We start from the raw sequence: 19,429 nt of genomic DNA, 5'->3' as shown, positions 1-19,429 counted from the left end.
CCGAATGGCCTACTCCTGCACCCATTTTCTATGTTTCTAAAACACCATACCAGTAATTACTAAACATCTAAAAATGTGCATTTAAATTAGGTACTTTGAACTCTGTTTTTTGTGTTGCAAACCTTGACAGTGCAGCACTCCCTCAGTACTTCTCTGGCAAAACGATTTAATTTCTTGTTCCACAATTAACTTTGGGAAATTCTGGGAACTAAGGCCCTTGCATGTTAACTAATGGACTTATAGGGCACGTTGGCATCTGCATAGCAGGTGAAGGCATTTAAAATCTGGGCCCAGAAGTTGCACTAAATTTTGCAAATTGTGCAGAAATGAACAACTGTTAATTTCATTATTTTGAGGATAGGAATGATTGAATGGTATAAGAAATATTCTGGCACTACACAAATGCACTCATAACTCCAGCAAGTATATTTTAGAAGATTAAAAACAAATTACATCTGTATTTAGGTCTAGCAGCACACACCAGCATCTGCTGTTACTTCCAGACAGTAAAAATGGGTGTTAGTAATTTTCCAGTAATAATCTTTGAAAATAGAAGATTTGGTTGACAGATTCATATGTCAATCAAAACAGATTAAATACTAAATTCTAGTGGTTAAATTCTAGTGGCATTTGCTGAGAAATCTAGCTAATTTGCTTACCAAAACGTTGAACTTGTCAACACGTAATTGCCCAAATCAGTAACTTCGTGTTCATTTCTGAGAATCAAATGGAATTGCAATGGAAACGGGTTTAAGATATTATCTTAAATGTGTTTGCATTACAAATCCCCTTGTGGTGCACAGATGTGAACATCACAGTGCAACTTCAAACCTATCACACGGAATTATGGCTGACCTCCGGGACACCATTTTCCATTTAAACACAGTGTTTACACATAACAGTTTGGAAGGGTGCACATGACACTGATCATTCAAGCTTGTAAATGTGGTGAAATACATCTGCATATCAGTTATTTTCCACTCCCTACTTTAAGTGATTACTACACATTTTATCTGCAGGATTTCAAGATAGTTAAGATAATCAAAATAGTTGAATGGCCAGTTTGCAAGGAATTCAACCAATGTTGTACATAATGAAACAAGGAGCTTATTTGAAATGGTACTGGGACTGAATACAGGTTATACCCTCACAAATGCTGTATTTTTTAATTTTCTTTAACACAAAGCCATATCGTCTGCACATGTAAGAAACAGGAGTGCTCAAATGCTGAGCAAATTTTATTCCACGTCTGAAATTTACAAGTAGCAATTTGTGAATTCTGCAGGAGCAAATTGTCATTACCCGAACAGCTGTAATGCAGAGGTTGCCTGCATTTATCATGTGTTAATTAAGATGTTCAAATAGAGAACCTGGTACTGCAAATTTGCTGAAAGATAAATATTTGCTGTATAATGGGACAATGATGCCACGCAGTAATGCAACTTTTTCTTTATTGCAATAATGTACAAAGTATCATCTTTAATACTCTTAATGTTAAAATAATTAGAAAAGCAATTCAGTGAGTTATAGTACAGTTTATCAAAATGTTTCATTCAGCTTCTTTGGGTAGATCACCCTCTGGGTAGCGGGTGGAGGGAGAAAAAAAAGCTTTAACAATATTGCAGACATATTTAAAACAAAAAAAAGACAGAAATGCAGCATCAAGTTTTAAAAAGAACCCCTTAAAATGCAAAAATAATTGATTTACACATGATGAATAAATTAACAAAATCAATAATCAGCCATTTTTCCTAGTCACTCGCTCACTAGCTTCCTTCAAAAAAGTTCAATACACAAATATTCAGTGTATGGTACAATTTCACATTTGTGATTTTTTTAAATGTTAGTTGCTAATAATGAGCTACAGTAAGTTTCAGATTTGGCTACAAACCACTTTAGAAAAGCAATGGGAACACTTTGGAACAAGGGTAAATATTTCCTATAAGCATGGAATGAACTCTATTATAACCACTCTTACCTTAGTGATTTGTATTTCCTTAGGAGATAGCATAAATTGTTGAACAGTGGCAGTGTAGACCACAAGAATGCACCCTGCAATTTGTAAGCTTTTCTTTCTACATCTTATGCATATATACATTAAGTCAATTTATATACTTTAAGTGAATCAAATCTCTTCATTTAACTGGCTGAATTAAACAGTACACGGAGCTTCAAAATTTGTTCTCTAATGGAACTTTTGTACTGAGCATAATTAGGTGACACTGATTTAGTTTATCGATTTAAAAAATAATAAATCATTCTTGTCAGGAAGGAAGCACAACAGCTGTTCATATTACAATATACTTAAACAGTAGAGAATCATTACTCTACCTATGGTCATGTTTACACCTGGCGTCATACAAATTCAGATTGTATTTTAATGAATTTCAAATGTCATGCGTTTATTTGCTATGGGAAAAGGAATATAGCTTATTACATACCCACTTGATGCTAGAATACTATTACAAAGCTGTGAAGACCGAGGAGGAAAGTAGGTCTTAGCTAGTGTACATTTAAATTAACAATACCTTCATGAAAAAGTATTTGGCAACTTTTTAAATTTTGATTTAAGCACAAAGACCAGAACAGCTATAAGATATCACAAGCAAATGCAAAATGCCTTGAGAGAAAAAAATCTCATGTAACTAACATTTTCATGAAAGTGATCTGTTAACTTGGAGCAAAGGGCATGGAAATGATTGGATGCATTTAAGACTTTAGCAACACTTATTTCCACAAGGATAGAAATGCCAGTTAAAATTTGAAAAGCTAAGATTTTGTATTAATATTCCCTTTTCAAAGTATTATGCAGTTTAAAAACATGACAACCATAACAACAGTCTTGCTCAAGCCTCAATGCTGTGTTACAACCTTTTAAGGACATTTGCACAGGGTGTATGTAAGGAAGTTAAATTCCTAAATTTTCACACATGGGTCTTGGCGAAGAGGTGAGGGGGTATTCACGGCAGCCTCTATACTAAACTTTCCTGATAATATTAGGTATACTTAAATTTCCTGTCATTTTCCACAATCACAATATTATTGCAGAAAATTGCTCCTAAATTACTGCCAGTGCATTTCAGACATGGCAGGGAGGTTGGGGGAAGAGAAAGAAGGGAGAATTATAAGAGCAACAATATTGCTAAAGAAAATATATCAGATATTTAAATATCAGAGCTTTGAGTGTTGATCCTCGAACACACACAGCCTGTGGAAGACAAATAGTGAAAGCAGCTTTTTTTGTGACAGAAGGTCATAGATACGCTTTCTGAGTACTCCTGTTCATTCTAAAGCACTAACTAGTGTGTTATCAAACCACTTCATTTAACAACATTCATTATACATAAAATAGGGAATCAATGGAATTTGGTACATAATTGTTTTTTTTGGAAGGCACCTCAGTAAGGCTGTTGAAGGCTTTCATATCAATGAAATCTAAGTTACTTAAAAATAAAAATTTATTGCTGCTCTTCTCATAGCAGAAAGAAAACTTCCTGTGTAGTCAGAAAAATGCTTACATTCAAATCAGGCAAATTGACAGTCCATCAGGGTATAAAGTTCTTGTGATCCTCAAAAAAGGATTTCCCCCTTTGTGTGCTTATTTTGTTTTCAATCAACTGGAAGTGTCACACACAAGCCCAGGACTTCATTGTATTTCTACTTCCAGCCACTGCAGTAGAGTTATCAGGGTGGTGCCCTGTGCTCATCTAGGAGTAGAAAGTAAGAACACTCTGGTGGTTGCCTCGCACTAATAAAATGGGTGGCAAATTCTTTGAGAGTGTTTCAATCCAAGCCATATACAGTGCACTTGATACAGCACCTTTCCGTGCTACCGGTAGACTCCTGAAAAAGAAAAATATATTTGTAGAATCTGTAGCAAACTGACAACAGAAATATATTCTAGCTTGTTGAAATGATTTCTTCATTTGAATACCACAGATTGCAGCAATTTGTTACAACTTATAACCCACAGATTTTTTGGTCTGTACTGTTGTTACTGCCTGACATTTCTTTCACATTCGTCCAGAGCCAAATGCCAGCTGGTCATAGACTTCAATGGCAATTTCCAAATCATTTTAAAAATTGATTCACATAAATTGTGTCTTCAGAAATAATGGTGATGGTAAGAGTGATTGTCAGAAACCAATAGAATCTCTGGAAGAGCTTGGAATTCAAGGTAGGGGTTTAAAGCAAAGGCCTAATTTAAAGGTTGATCTTACTTGGCAAAACGAAGGAAGGGACAACTATCTGGCAGCTCTCAGATCTGAACGACTGCAACTAAGTGTCTATCAAGTCATACAAACAAAATAGCAAACACAACATCAGATTATCTTAATTCCAGAACAGAATTACAATTTTATTCCAGAATGTAAGAAAAACATTCACTATGCAATGGGACAAAATAGTAGAGTAACAATTTACAGAAATCTCATGTTTATATAAATGCCTGTTCCATTTATTGTTGATGAGAAATAAGAGCAATCAAAGCAGAATCAGGTAGATCAGAATCATAAGAAAGGCAAAACATTATTAGTGAGAGGCAATAGACAATAGGTGCAGGAGTAGGCCATTCAGCCCTTCAAGCCTGCACTGCCATTCACTGTGATCATGGCTGATCATCCACAATAAATACCCCGTTCCTGCCTTCTCCCCATCCCCATATCCGCTATCTTTAAGAACTGTATCTAACTCTCTCTTGAAAGCATCCTGAGAATTGGCCTCCACTGCCTTCTGAGGCAGAGAATTCCACAGATTCACAACTCTCTGGGTGAAAACGTTTTTCCTCATCTCCGTTCTAAATGGCCTACCCCTTATTCTCAAACTGTGGCCCCTGGTTTTGGACTCCCCCAACACCGGGAACACGTTTCCTGCCTCTAGCGTGTCCAATCCCTTAATAATCACATGTTCCAATAAGATTCCCTCTCATCCTTCTAAATTCCAGTGTATACAAGCCCAGTCACTCCATTCTTTCAACATATGACAGTCATATATGTGGACTTGAAATTAGAGCAGCCACGATCAGCATGAATGGCGAAACAGATATAAACGATCACGGTGCCAAAAGAGCCTATTTTGTGTAGTTTTTCCAATTTTTAACTAGCTATAAGTATTGTAATCATTTTGGATTCATTTTGGTCTTTGCAATTTCACAGTTCTTCTGGAGCATTCAAGACCAGTTTTCCTTCACCAATTAAAAAAATAATTCTGCATGTTTAGTGCATTTAATGCATGATTATAAACAAGTGTTAACTTTGTTTATCAACACTAAAGTGTCAAGGTTTCATTTAAATTAAGTTTATAACTAAATTTAGTGTTATTAATATTGGTGAAGTATTAGAATGAATCACAGCTCACAACAGTAGTAGCATCTCAAATTTGTCTGGAATGCAACACAGTTTAAAATTCAGTAAAGTGACCTCAAGCCTGGGTTTGATCTGATGGAAGTCTTGTGTGTGTACTATAAAGGTTTCAGGTAAAATGTTTCAAATTACTTAAGTTGTTTAAAAAACAAAAACAATTTTGTCTAATAGTCAATTTCAAAAGAAAGCTTTGGCTGAGAGAAACAAATGGTTATAGGATGAACAGATTATTGTATGCAATGTTTGCAATGCTGGTTTTATGGTCATTTTATATTCAAATACAATATTCACAGCAGCAATTTAAAATATAGTAGTCAGTCATTGGGCTGATCGCTAACTGGTCACTTGTAAATTTCTGCTACTACTTACATGACGATGAGGTTAGCAGTCCCCGAATTTTCTCGCAACAATTCATTCAATCTGATTTGTCGATATGTCTAAAGTGAAAAAAAAGTAATTATAAAGGAGCTCTTTTAAATACTTAAATGGTAAATAATGTATTGGATTATGCAAACAAAGCACCTTGGTGCAACAGTTAGTGCCAGTGACCCACGGCTCCCGGGTCTCTGTTTCAATCTTGACCTTAGGTGCAGCTTGGAGATTGCATGTTCTCTGTGACCATGTTGGTCTCTGCAAACTGCTCTACTTTCCTCCCACATCCCAAAGACCAGCAGGTAAGTCAATCGGCATCTATTTACCACTTCTTAGTGCCGGTAAGAAGCTAATAGATTTACTGTCCCCCATCAAGTCTCCTTCAATCCAGCGAGGGATTGAGGGGAGAAAGGGTGGTGAGGACATTGGTTGGGGGGGGGGGGGGGGGGGGGGGGGGGGGGGGGGTGGGTAGAGGGGAGGTGTGTAAGGTGGGGGGTGCGCAAACAGAAGTCGGGTAGGCAGGTTGCGCAAAACAGAAGAGCATACGAAGGGAGGGGGAAAACAGAGAAAGGGGAGAGGGGGAAGGGAGAAGTGGAGAAACAGAGGTGGTGTGGGGCCAGTAAATCAAGGGAGTGGGCTGGAGAAGGAAGCCATGGCGGGGGAGAGGAAGAAAAGAGAAACGGAGGAGGAAAGGGAGGGGGAAACAGGAGGAGGTGGAGGAAGGCAGAGATAGAGGGACGTCAGAAAACAGTGGAAGAGGATGGTAAAGGAAACTGTGGGGGGAGGGGAAGAAGAAACAGGGAGTGGAGAGAAAATGGAGGAGGGCAGGGAGAGGTAGGCGAGGAGGACGGCAAAGCAGAAGGGGGTGAGAAACGAGGATGTAGTTTTGATTGGCTCTAAACTGGTTATTGGTTTATCACAAACACACAAAGAAACCCACTGAGACCAAGCATCATACCTCCAAAACAAGTGTTACATAAACAGAATCCAATAGCAAAAAAATAGCTGGCAAACACAGCAATACAGTCTAGCAGCAAGAGAATTAGCTCATGCTACTTAGTTACTCCTAAAATATAGATAACTAGAGGGTTGAATGAAACATTTAAAAAAAAAACCAGCAGTTTATGATGAGGAGTGAGCTTCCTAAACAGGTGCTAAAATTAGAAAACTCAATTTTGTTAATAAAATGTATCTGGTGATCAGGCAGCTGTTTCTCCAAGGACTGCTGGGTCCAAGTCTAAATATAGCAATCAAGTGAAATACTTCAAAGATCGAGAACCTTCATTCTGTAGATCTCAAGCTCATTATCTGTGATCCGCCATGGTTCCTCTGCCTTCATTTTCTCGGCTGTGTCTTGCTCTTTGTCATCTTCATGAAGCCTGAATGGTTCAATCATTTCTTCAAAAGCTGCAATACTGTTAATAATGAAATATTCCGTTAATAAATATTTAGTATACTCAATTTGTTTTAAAGGTCATTCATCCGCTAAAAATAATGTAAAAAGTAAACTTAAGGGCCTGTCCCACTGCGGCAACCTAATTGGCGAGTTTAGAAGAGTTTGCCCTCGACTCATACTCGCGGCATGGTCGACACGAGGTCCTAGGAGGTCTTTGTAACTCTCCTTCATGCTCGAGAGTAGTCCCCGCATACTCGAGGCCTTAGCTAGGTCGCGGCGTATTTTTCAACATGCTGAAAAATGCCCGCGAGTAAAAAAAGGTCGCCATGGAAAAAAATTGATATTTATTTTACTCTTAGGTTTAGTCGATGTAGGTCGTAGTAGGTCGGCATGTTATTCGTAGGTAATCTAGTGTAGTCGAAGGTAGTCGTAGATAGTCTTCAACATGGTCAAAGGGAGGTCATCTTCACTCTCCACTATTCGATGTCCAATTTTCCCGAAGCTAGTCAAAGCTAATCAAAGCTCGTCTTCAACATAGTCGAAGGAGGTCGAAAAAGGTCTTCTACATAGTCGAAGGAGGTCTGAAACATGACACTTTCTCAAACTCTCCTAAACTCTTCTAAACTCGCCAATTAGGTCACCGCAGTGGGACAGGCCCTTCAGTCATCAAATTGGTATGGATTTTTTTCCTTGGGGACAAAAAAAAGTCCAATTTTTTCCAACGAAGAAGATAATATTGCTGGTTTGGGGGAATGTGGAGGATCGGATTTCAGAGGAGGTACATTTATGAGATGGTGATCAGAACATTTAGGTTACATATAGAAGTGGGGAAAAATAGAGGAATCTAAGATAAAAATAATTAATTGGAGGAGGGTAAAAATCAAATGGGATGAAAGTGGATCTCTCCCAGTAAATCTGGAACTAAAGGTAAAGGCACCAAGGAAGAAAACAAATCCAGAACTCCCTGGCTTATGGCGAGGAAGATGAAATGAAAAGTTGCATATGTCAATTGTCATATTGTAAATACCAGCGAGAATCAGGCAGATTACAATAGAATAGGAGATGATAAAAATTAAAACGAGAGGCAAAGAGAACAGATTTGCTGCCAACATAAATAAGAATCCAAAAGCATTCCAAGGCATTGATGGTAGTACATGGAAGAGGGCTTTAAAGGATTAACTTGTAGTTGCATGTTGAGGACTCTATTAAAATACTAAATGGATAACTTGCATCCATGTTCCCTTGGGAGGAGGGTGCTTCCAAAATAATAGTTTAGGAGGAGATAGCTGAAACAGTGGTTACATCACTAACAAGTGATGGCACTGAAGCAGCTGAGCGTAAAGTAGATACATCACAATTACAGCATGGGACATATCTTAGAATTTTGCAGGAACTGTGGTTGGAAATTGTGTTGTCACTGTCCATAATCCCCTGGAGTTCTTTGAAAATGGTGGTTGCTTCAGAAGATTGGAGAATAGCAGAACATCCTCCCTTGTTCAAAACCCCCCCCCCCCCCCCAGCAACTACAAGCCAGTTAATTTAACCTTGCTGGTGGGAATGATTTTGGAAACATTGATCCGGGACTGGATTAAGTCATGTATTTAAGGACAGGTCGTGTTTAACCATTGTTACAAGTTTTTGATGAGGTTAGTGCAATTGGTGTGCATGGACTTCCAGAAGACGTTTGATGAGGTAATACGCATCAGTAAAGTAGAAGCATCTGAAAGAAAATCAATATTGATAGCATGGATAGGAAGCTGTCTAAGTAACAGAGAAAGAGGTCATGGTGAATGTATTTTTTAAATTGGAGGATGAGTTCCCCATGGGTGGGTGTTAGGGCTATTGCTTTTATTTTAATTATATTAATGACCTAGACATGGAGGTCAAAGTCACAATTTCTAAATTTGCAGGTGTAAATCTTGGCAATATTGTGAACTGTAGTGAATAGACTGCAGCAGGTGTGAACAGGCTGATAGACTGAGCAGACAATTTAATGTGGAGAAATGCAAGGTGGTGCATTTTGGCAAGAATGATTGGTAGAGGTTATAAACAATTCTTCTAAAAGTGATGTTGGTATACTGTATGTTCTGACATTTGAACAGCAGCATGACAGGTAAAAAAAGCATTAGATGTACATAATTTAGAGACTTCACTCATGAGTGGCAGAGGTATTATAAGTTGTACTGAATCTTTATAAGGAACTGGTCCGACATTAGCAGACGTTATACATCTAGACTGGGTCACCACGTTACAGAAAGGATGAGAGTGATAGAGGCTGACAACATTTTATTTTGCGAAAAGTTTGAGGTCTGGACATTGTGTGGAAGGTTGTTTCCAGTGGTGGAGGCGTGAAAGACTGGAGGTCAAGTACAAGATAAAAAGGGGAAGAGACACGATATGAGGTTTGAATCTAGAGAGCGCTGCACACAGAGGTAATAGAACCATATTCCATTGTGGCCTTCAAGGGGAAAATTAGATAAATATATTTAAGAATTTAAAATGAGGCCAGTGGGTGGAACTACTCAGTAACTTTGGTAGAAAGCCCACATGGGTATGAGCTGGAAAGACACTTCCTGTGCTGTAACAATTCCATGACTAACACATACACCCATTCTTCTCTATTCAATGAGGAACAATTCCATGTGCAAAGTTTAACCTCATATATGCCGTTTGGTGGATTCCTCACCATTCGGTTGTAAGGCATCGCCACAGCTGTGCTTCCACAATAGTCTCTGCTGAGTCCAATGTCAGAGCACAGACAGGAAAAATACAGTGAACACCTGCCTGCATCTTTGAGACGTCATTGTTTATATGCTGTACACTGCATGGGGAAATAAAGGCCGTTTTGTAATTGTTAATATTTATCTACTGCGTCACTTACTCGTCTTTGCTTGGCTTTGTGTTCATATCCCCGAGAACAGTGATGTCGGAGAAATCTATCCTGAATTTGCTCAGTAAAGTGGCCATTCTGAAAGTCAATTAAAGTTATTTGGTTACAAACTATAAAACAAAACATTAGAAAAGAGCAAGTTAATGGCATCTAGTGTCCAGTCACCTTACAGTAAAATAGTGGCTGATCCTTACTTCAAGTATTTCCTGTTTAAACCCAACATTCCTCCAATGTCTGTGCCTATTGACCTTAAACATACTGGCTCAACATTCACAGCCCTTCAGGAATGAAATTCCCCAAATCTTCAAAACCTTCAAAGGCCAATTGCTTCTCTTCCCAACACATTCCTTAGTTCAAAGCTGTCAATAAAACAGTGCTTCAGCAACTATCCAGTAAAGAAACACTCAATCTTGTATTGTTAATGTAAACTTTAAAAAATTAGGATAACCTCATTATTATACAATGTAATTTTACTTCTGAGGCTCTTTCCATGAGTTTATTCTTTTGTTAGGTTTAGGAACCAAAACTAATTTTTACTCCAGGTAATGCACTCAAAACTCAGTACAAGCCTTCCTTACTCTTGCACTTACAAGATAAATGGCTGATTAACTAGTTTACAGATGACATCAGAGCTGGTGGTGTATGGGGACTGTAAAGGTTACAATGGTTAAACAAGCTCCCAATCAACTGGGGAAGTGTGCAAGGGAATGGCTAATGGAAGTTAACAGAAGAGTGTGAAGTGATGCCTTCTACGAAATTAAACTAGGCCAGGGCATACAGTGAAAGGCAGGACCCTGGGGAGTGTTATTGGAGACCTAGGGGTACAAGTAATTCCTTGAAAGATGCAATACAGATAGACAGGGTGGTGAAGTCAACATGCTTACCTTCATTAGCCCGGGCATTGAGTTTAGGAGTTAGGATGTCATTAACAGTTGTACAAATTGTTAGATGTGATGTTAGATTAGATGTATTCTATCATTTAGCTTCTGATTGTGTTATATTTGTCTTAGCTCACACTTTTTCTTGTTTGCTACTTTAAACTCACTGGAATTTGGAAGGATGAGAGGAGATCTTATAGAAATGTATTAAATTATAAAAGGACTGGACAAGCTAGATGCAGGAAAAATGTTCCCAATGTTGGGAGAGTTCAGAAACAGGGGCCACAGTCTAAGAATAAAGGGGAGGCCATTTAAAACTGAGATGAGAAAAAAAAATTTCACCCAGAGTTGTGAATTTGTGGAATTCTCTGCTACAGAAGGCAGTAGAGGGCAATTCACTGGATGAATTTAAAAGAGTTAGATAGAGTTCTAGTGGCTAGCGGAATCACGGGATATGGGGAGAAGGCAAGCACAGTTTACTGATTGTGGATGATCAGCCATGATCCAATGAATGGCGGTGCTAGCTCGAAGGGCCAAATGCCCTCATCCTGCACCTGTTTTCTACGTTTCTATCAGTCACTATTAGCTTTTTGGGTCATAGTTATTGGATTCTTACTTTCCTATCTGACTTTGTTGTAAAACTTGGATATGTTACTTTCTTGCTTTTATGTCTCACTTATTCACATGGACAATGACCAGTTCCAATGCTTCTGGAACCCCACTAATATTAAAACTGTAAAATAAATGCTGGTTGCAATGTTTTAACATTATTTTTTAGAGAGTTTGCTACAGGTATGATCATTGCCTGAAAATGTCCACGAAGTTAAAAATGAAAGAAACTACTGGAACCTTAGTCTAGGTTCTATATAATCCCATGTTTGCACCGATTATCAAGCAAAATTAAGAAACTGGATCTCATTTGTTTCAAGACCTTTTCAGTACTATGGCAATGCGAAATGAAACACAATTTGCAATTGGTAAATAGTTCCACCGGTTATTTACGTTCCATCTGTACTTAATCTGAAAATATATTTGTATCCTTACCCATGCTAAGAGATGAATGATTTTGAAAGTAGAACCAGATGGTTATGTTAACACATCTCATAGATGCATGTCAGGTTTCATATGAAAGGTTACTTACGTTCTTCTGTCATGGTCTATTCTGTTTATTTTCCCACCAATGAACACTCTGATCTTGCAATCTTTCCACTTCTTCTTGGTGGTGAGAAGATACGGGATAAGTAATGTCAGACCTAATAAAGTCAAAAATTGTTGTAAAGGCCGGCATTTCAAAGCTTCCCTTTCCAGCTAATTTCCAAAATAGAATGCCGCAAACAAAAGTTAATTTACTGTGACATGTTTATCTGTATATTAAGGAAGATTACAGAAATTATACCTCCGTCATCGAAAAGCCACCAGACGTCAATAGTCCCTTTGCCCTGTTTCTTCTTAAACAGAGAGCTTGCCTGCAGCAACTTCTGGTCAGCCATGTTCAAAGGCACAGATGAACCTTTAACCTCTAAAACAATTTCACAGAAAATCAGGCGTGTCCAAAAAAGTCAATGTAATTAATAGAATTCAGCGTTATTTCAAACAGGAAGGAGAAAAATAGTTCAGTCATTAAATGTTTTACTGCAAACCAGTAACCCATCTGAAAGGATATGTTTAATGCCTTTTTCCTGGGAATAACCAATCCAGAACACCGTAGGATAAATATGTACATTTAAAGATCTAGAAATTAATTTTTCAACACCCACCACTAATTTGCGTTTTTATTATTTCACCCTTCAAAAACTCAAACTGTACCAAACTATTCAATATATCAAGGACGTGCAAAAGGATATTCCTACATGTTGATGAATGGACAGATAAAAGGCATTCAGTGAGTCTGGTTAATGGAAAAATGCCAATATAACATGGTAAAAGTTTATATTCCAAATAAATATTTAACTTATTAATAGAGGGGTTTACAGAATAATCCTGCATGAATCATCTTCCACTAAATTGGAGGCTGCAGGGCTGCAGATCACATTCCCTTGCATTTTTGAAAGATAACTACTTTTCAATAAAGGGAACCAAAGAAGAATTTCATTCTGCTTGTCATATTGAAGGGGCATTCTCAGGAGGATCCTTGCTATTACCCCAGAGAGTATATATGGGTAAACCAACAAGTGCATTTTCAAAACAAATGCATACTGGATGGAAATGTGAACCATTTTCCATGCTACAAATACTAAATGATTGGGATAGCAACAGTGTCTTTAGTTGAACAATTTAAATTACGAGCATTACAAAAATACATTTGCGTCATTTCTAAAAGAGAAAGCAAGCATCTAGTTGAGTGTAATTATGTCACTTACTGAAGATACTTAGGGGTTAAAAATGAAAATTGCTTGCAGTTGCTGATTGTTTTATCAATATTGTCATCAACATTACAGTCCAATCTCCCTTGATAAAAAGTCTTATGTTGAAGCGTGTTTATGTAACTATTACCTCGAGCTACTGGGCACCATTATTAGAAATCATTTAGAATTGTGTGGAGGAGGCATTCAAGCAGGATTTGCAAACATTAAAGAATTAAGACCAACTAATAAAAAGGGAAAGACTGGGAAGGTGAGGTAGGGGGATTAAGGTACACAACAGGTATTAAAGCAAAATAAGAAACAAGCATTTGCAAATAGTACAAACAAAAAGGCTAAATTAAAATTCTGGCTTGTAGCATAACTTAAACAAATATTCAAATGAAAACAAAAGATGGGATGCCTGCCTTTTTTCAAGAGTGGCTGCGTTGATGCCTTGCCATCATCTTCTTCATCTGCGTTATGTTCAAAACAACCAATAAAGCAAAAGTTAACTTCACATGCATCAAACTAAAAATAAACATTAGTAGCAGGATTAGAATATAATTAGGGATGGAATTAATTAAATTCTGAACATTAATTTAGTACTTGAAGCATGAGGGAAAAATGATGAATGAGTCCAAAATAATAGCTTTGATATTTAATTGTGCTGCGTTGCTTAGAACTGTCAAACACTAGCCCACATCTCCAGCATGTGCCTATTTACGGAAAGACAAGTAGCGTGTGATTTTTGTTTCTGATGTATACTGACTAAACGGAAACCTTCATTAGCAGTACTTTGTCCTTTCCACTTCAGATTTTCCCTTCATACCTTTTGAATACTTTCAGATAAGTTTGTAGACAGAAACCAACAAGTAGGAGAGAAGTGGGCAGGAAAGGGAGATGTGGGAGTGTTACATACTGTATTTGTAAAGTTGGCTTCTGTGCAATATATGTTGCATTAAAATACAATACAATCCTGTTTTTTTCTACATTTCTTCACACCCTCTTCAACCATAAATTATATGTTGAAAATTAATTTAGTACTTGACAGACGAGGACAGAGTTGATGAATGAACCCAAAATAATAGTTGTGATATTTAATTGTGGTGTGTTGCTTAGATCTGTCATGAACATTATCCTAATTCAAACAAGCTTCACAAAATCAGTGCAGTGGGAGTGGATGCTCCCTTTTTCAGTCAGGGATGAACAAATCTTGGCAACACAAAAAGTACATGGATATTCAACCATGCCTACAACTTATTTTTGGTTATTTTATAAACAAATAATGGAGTGCATACTGACCAAATGATACCATGCCATATCAAACGCAAGAAAGTTCTTCAGATACTGAATTACTCAAAACAAAAAGAGCCTGGTGTTATCCATAAAAGGGGAAAGTTTTGCATAGGCTAGGGATACCATTCAGTCTAGCTTAAGTCAGCTTGCTGTGGTGAGATGCAAAACAGAAAGGAAGCAAGTTGAGCTGCAATGGTTAGGAATACACAATTTGTATGGGTTACTGATGTTTTAACATTTTTCCCCATGTCTCCTTAACTATTATTCATAGTTAAAATGACGATCAGTAGCATCTTCAAATTGCAAGCATATTGGAATCAAGTAGTTAAATTACGGTCCATGTTCAGTGAGAGCAGCAACTCTTGCATGAAGATGTGGACAAACTCTCTCCTGTCACAAACTTAAATTCTACAACATCAATGGCCATTTGCCACGATGAAATGAAATTTGAAATGTTAGCAATATTCCATTGAAGTGCAAATAAGTTCCTACATTGTGGGTTCTTTATGTAAATATTTAAACGCTTTTACAATTAATTTACAGGAAATTAACATTTTGTTTTGTGGTTAATACTTTCATCTGTGTTCCGAGACATCCATTTGTTTCAAGCTAACATGATTAGAAAATGCTAATTTAGGGAAAAATTTATCTCAAGTACTGAGATTTAAAATTTTTACATTTGGAATAAAATATTTGTCAGATTTCCAGTCAAAATGATAGTTTATTTCACCCCATTTTTATTAGACTTGCACTTTTGAATATTAATAATGGATTATTAGAACCAGTTCTGGGAAGGGAAGAGATTGAACTTTTTTTTCACATTCCATCACAGGAATGTGGAGGATGTTCATGTTAAAATGTATTTTGTGTGTTTTGTTGTTTTTTATTGGTATGACTATGGCAAATCAAATTCCTCATAAATTTGCAGATGACACAAAGCTGGGTGGCAGTGTGAACTGGGAGGAGGATGCTATGAGAATGCAGGGTGACTTGGACAGGTTGGGGGAGTGGGCAGATGCATGGCAGATGAAGTTTAATGCGGATAAATGTGAGGATATCCACTTTGGTAACAAAAAGATGAAGGCAAATTACTATCTAAATGGCGTCAAGTTGGGAAAAGGGGAAGTACAACGGGATCTGGGGGTTCTTGTACATCAGTCTATGAAAGTAAGCATGCAGGTACAGCAGGCAGTGAAGAAAGCGAATGGCATGTTGGCCTTTATAACAAGAGGAATCGAATATAGGAGCAAAGAGGTCCTTCTGCAGGTGTACAGAGCCCTAGTGAGACCACACCTGGAGTATTGTGTGCAGTTTTGGTCCCCTAATTTGAGGAAGGACATTCTTGCTATTGAGGGAGTGCAGCGTAGGTTTACAAGGTTAATTCCCGGGATGGCGGGACTGTCATGTGCTGAGAGATTGGAGCAGCTGGGCTTGTACACTCTGGAGTTTAGAAGGATGAGAGGATATCTCATTGAAACATACAAGATTGTTAAGGGCTTCGACACGCTAGAGGCAGGAAACATGTTCCCGATGTTGGGGGAGTCCAGAACCAGGGGCCACAGTTTAAGAATAAGGAGTAAGCCATTTAGAACGGAGACGAGGAAACTATTTTTCTCACAGAGAGTGGCGAGTCTGTGGAATTCTCTGCCTCTGAGGGCGGTGGAGGCAGGTTCTTTAGATGCTTTCAAGAGATAGCTAGATAGGGCTCTTAAAAAATAGCGGAGTCAGGGGATATGGGGAGACGGCAGGAACGGGGTACTTGTGGATGATTAGCCATGATCACATTGAATGGCGGTGCTGGCTCGAAGGGCCAAATGGCCTACTCCTGCACCTATTGTCTACCGGCTATGACTTGGCTAATAAAGTATGATTTTGATTATCATCCAAGAATAGTTAATTAGCTCTTGCATACAGCATAAATTTCAATCTGATGGTCATTAAGTTCAGTTTAACTTTTAGCAAATAATGTGCAGTCATGAGTTAAATAGTTAACCCTGAAACAATTTCTGGTTCACTTTGCCAGTTTAACATTTCATTGGGAATTGGAGAGGAAGCAGACCTTTAGAACAGAATGCTTAATGCATCTGAGAAACAAAAAAACCTACACCCAATTCAAACTTTGCAAGAACTGCTAGGAGAAATTATTTTATATAGATGATGCCATTCACTTGGTTAGTATAATGCAGTGATCATGAATCCTATGATCACTGCATTATACTAACCAAGGTTTCATGAATCAATTGATTTCAATTTTACTTTAAACTAACTATCCTCATAATACGATTTTGTTGTCGAAAACAAAGTGCCCAAGTGTCAATTGCTTCAAAGGTTTATAGAGGAAAATTCAGTTATATTAAAAAATGATTTCCCTCAAAGGCTAAATGACTGATTTCATATTATTTAAATTAGCTTCATATCCCATTAAAACACCATACCCATTGACTTCTGTGTAATTCTGGTCCAGAAAGTGGAGTAAGGCATTAAGATCCTTGTGGCCATGTATCAGAAGGATACAGGGGCCATGAAGCAGTGGAAGCTGCCCACTGCCACATGTGTGGAGAGCCTAATCAGCAATCTCAGAACTCACAAATCTAGGGTGGAACCAAGTCAACTTCAATCTCAAGAGACTGCACGAGAGGAAAATATCTGTTTATTCACTTCTGATAGAGGTTCTAATTGTGTGAGGGGTATCCACGATCTAAGCGCCTGCCTCTGTTCTTCAAGTATGTGAACTTTGTGTTGCTTCAGATGTTTCTGTAATAAATAATTAACCTGCACTACTCAAGTGCTGATCGAAGGAGAATTACTTGAAACTATACTGGTTCTCTGGAAATTATACAATACAATCCACGAAGGGATCCAAATGTTTTAAGTTACTTCTTTTAGGCAATTTACATTTTTTGTTTAATCTACACCTCATGTGAAATGATCTGTTTAACTGCAAGAGGAAAAGATTATAATTCAGCAGAAGGGCTGCAGATGGATTTTGGATATTTCATTGTAGGCAATGTATTATGGCCACAAAATATCAGATTCTCCTGTGGAATAAATCTGAGCCAATTTCCACCAGAACATGTGGCAAAGTTTTAATTTTTTCCCCTTAGAAATAGAGAATTTGAAGACAAGAAAATACTGAAAGATTCGTTTTTTAATATATGTTTATATCTGCATTGGGAGAAATGCTTTACAGCAAGGAGACATTTGGTGCTGCAAGGAACAAGAGCAGATGGAACCAGTGCTGGGGAGGGAATCCAGTGGGTGTAATATGTGGATAGAACCACATGGCAAATATAGGAAAGGGAACAAAAATATGAGGACCGGAGAGGAAAGAGAGGGAGATATATTTTCCTTGTCTCTATCACCCTACCTTCTCCTAACTCCACCAGTCACAGGCTCCTCTGAACATTATCACTCACCCTTCCTCAGTTCATCTCACCCTTCATAGAGTCACAGAGTGATGCAGTGTGGAAACAGGCCCTTCGGCCCAACTCGCCAACCATGTCCCAGCTATACTAGTCCCATTTGCCTGTGCTTGGTCAATAGCCCTCCAAACCTGTCATATCCATATATCTGTCTAACTGTTTCTTAAATGATGGGATAGTCCCAGCCTCAACTGCCTCCTCTGACAGCTTGTTCCATACACCCACCACCCCTTGTGTGAAAACATTACCCCTAGGATTCCTATTAAACCTTTTCCCCATCACCTTGAAACTATGTCCTATGGTCCTGGATTCCCCTACTCTAGGCAAAAGACTCAGTGCATCTACCTGATCTATTCCTCTACAAAATCTCCCCTCATCCTCCTGCGCTCCATGGAATAGAGACCCAGCCTACTCAACCTCTCCCTATAGCTCACACCCTCTAGTCCTGGCAACATCTTCGCAGACCTTTTCTGAACCCTTTCAAGCTTGTCAATAACTTTCCTATACCATGGTGACCAGAACGGAACACAATATTCTAAATGCGGTCTCACCAATGTCTTATACAGGTGGAACATGACCTCACAACTTCTATACTCAATACTCTGACTGATGAAGGCCAAAGTGCATAAAGCCTTTTTGACCACCGTACCTACCTGCGACTCGACCTTCAAGGAACCATGCACCTGCATCCTTCTGCTCTACAACACTACCCAGAGGCTTATCATTTACTGTGTAGGTCCTGCCCTCGTTTGACATCGCAAAATGCAACACCTCACACTTCTCTGTATTAAATTCTATCGAACATTCCTCCGCCCACTTGGCCAATTAATCCAGATCCGGCTGCAATCGTTCACAACCATCTTCACTATCTGCAAAACCACTAACTTTTGTATCTTCAGCAAACTTGTGAATCTTGCCCAGTATGTTCTCATCCAAATCATTGATGTAGATGACAAACAGTAACAGGCCCAGCACCAAACCCTGAGGCACACCACTAGTCGCAAGCATCCAGTCTGAGAAGCAAGTTTCCACCATTACCCTCTGCTTCCTTCCATGGAGCGAATTTGCTATCCATTCAACTATCTCTCCTTGGATCCCATGTGATCTAATCTTCCAGAGCAGCCTACCATGCGGAACTGTGTCGAACGCCTTACTGAAGTCAATGTACACAACATCTACAGCTCTGCCCTCATCAACCTTTTTGGTCACGTCTTCAAAAAAATCGATCAGATTTGTGAGACACGACCTTCCACGTAGAAAACCATGCTGACTATCCCTAATGAGCCCTTGCCCATCCAATTGCATGTATAACCGATCCCTCAGAATACTCTCCAGTAACTTACCAACTACAGATGTTAAGCTCACCGGCCTATAGTTCCCAGCATTTTCCTTGCAGCCCTTCTTGAAAAGAGGTACAACATTTGCCACCCTCCAGTCTTCCGGCACCTCTCCTGTATTTAAGGACGACTCGTT

General features: G+C 38.5%; 1 protein-coding gene across 2 annotated transcripts in view; it reads right to left on the bottom strand.

Annotated features, from left to right (window-relative positions):
• Positions 1 to 1,434: 1,434 nt before the first annotated feature.
• Positions 1,435 to 19,429, bottom strand: part of slc12a2 (solute carrier family 12 member 2) — a 140,054-nt gene continuing 122,059 nt past the window's right edge. The window contains exons 21-27 of one of the 2 annotated variants that reach the window (XM_055632836.1): positions 13,664 to 13,711; positions 12,293 to 12,415; positions 12,038 to 12,149; positions 10,010 to 10,096; positions 7,012 to 7,147; positions 5,730 to 5,797; positions 1,435 to 3,843 (exon numbers count right to left, since the gene is read on the bottom strand). In XM_055632836.1, coding sequence (XP_055488811.1) covers positions 3,708 to 3,843; positions 5,730 to 5,797; positions 7,012 to 7,147; positions 10,010 to 10,096; positions 12,038 to 12,149; positions 12,293 to 12,415; positions 13,664 to 13,711 — 710 coding nt within the window. In that variant the 3' untranslated portion in view covers positions 1,435 to 3,707. The remainder of the gene's footprint in view (positions 3,844 to 5,729; positions 5,798 to 7,011; positions 7,148 to 10,009; positions 10,097 to 12,037; positions 12,150 to 12,292; positions 12,416 to 13,663; positions 13,712 to 19,429) is intronic. The other variant, XM_055632837.1, reaches the window with a different exon arrangement.

This window comes from Leucoraja erinacea, chromosome 3 (genome assembly GCF_028641065.1).
Source record: "Leucoraja erinacea ecotype New England chromosome 3, Leri_hhj_1, whole genome shotgun sequence".
Taxonomy (NCBI): domain Eukaryota; kingdom Metazoa; phylum Chordata; class Chondrichthyes; order Rajiformes; family Rajidae; genus Leucoraja; species Leucoraja erinaceus.
The sequence above is the reverse complement of the archived record's forward strand: the minus strand, read 5'-3'. Positions and strand labels throughout refer to the sequence as shown.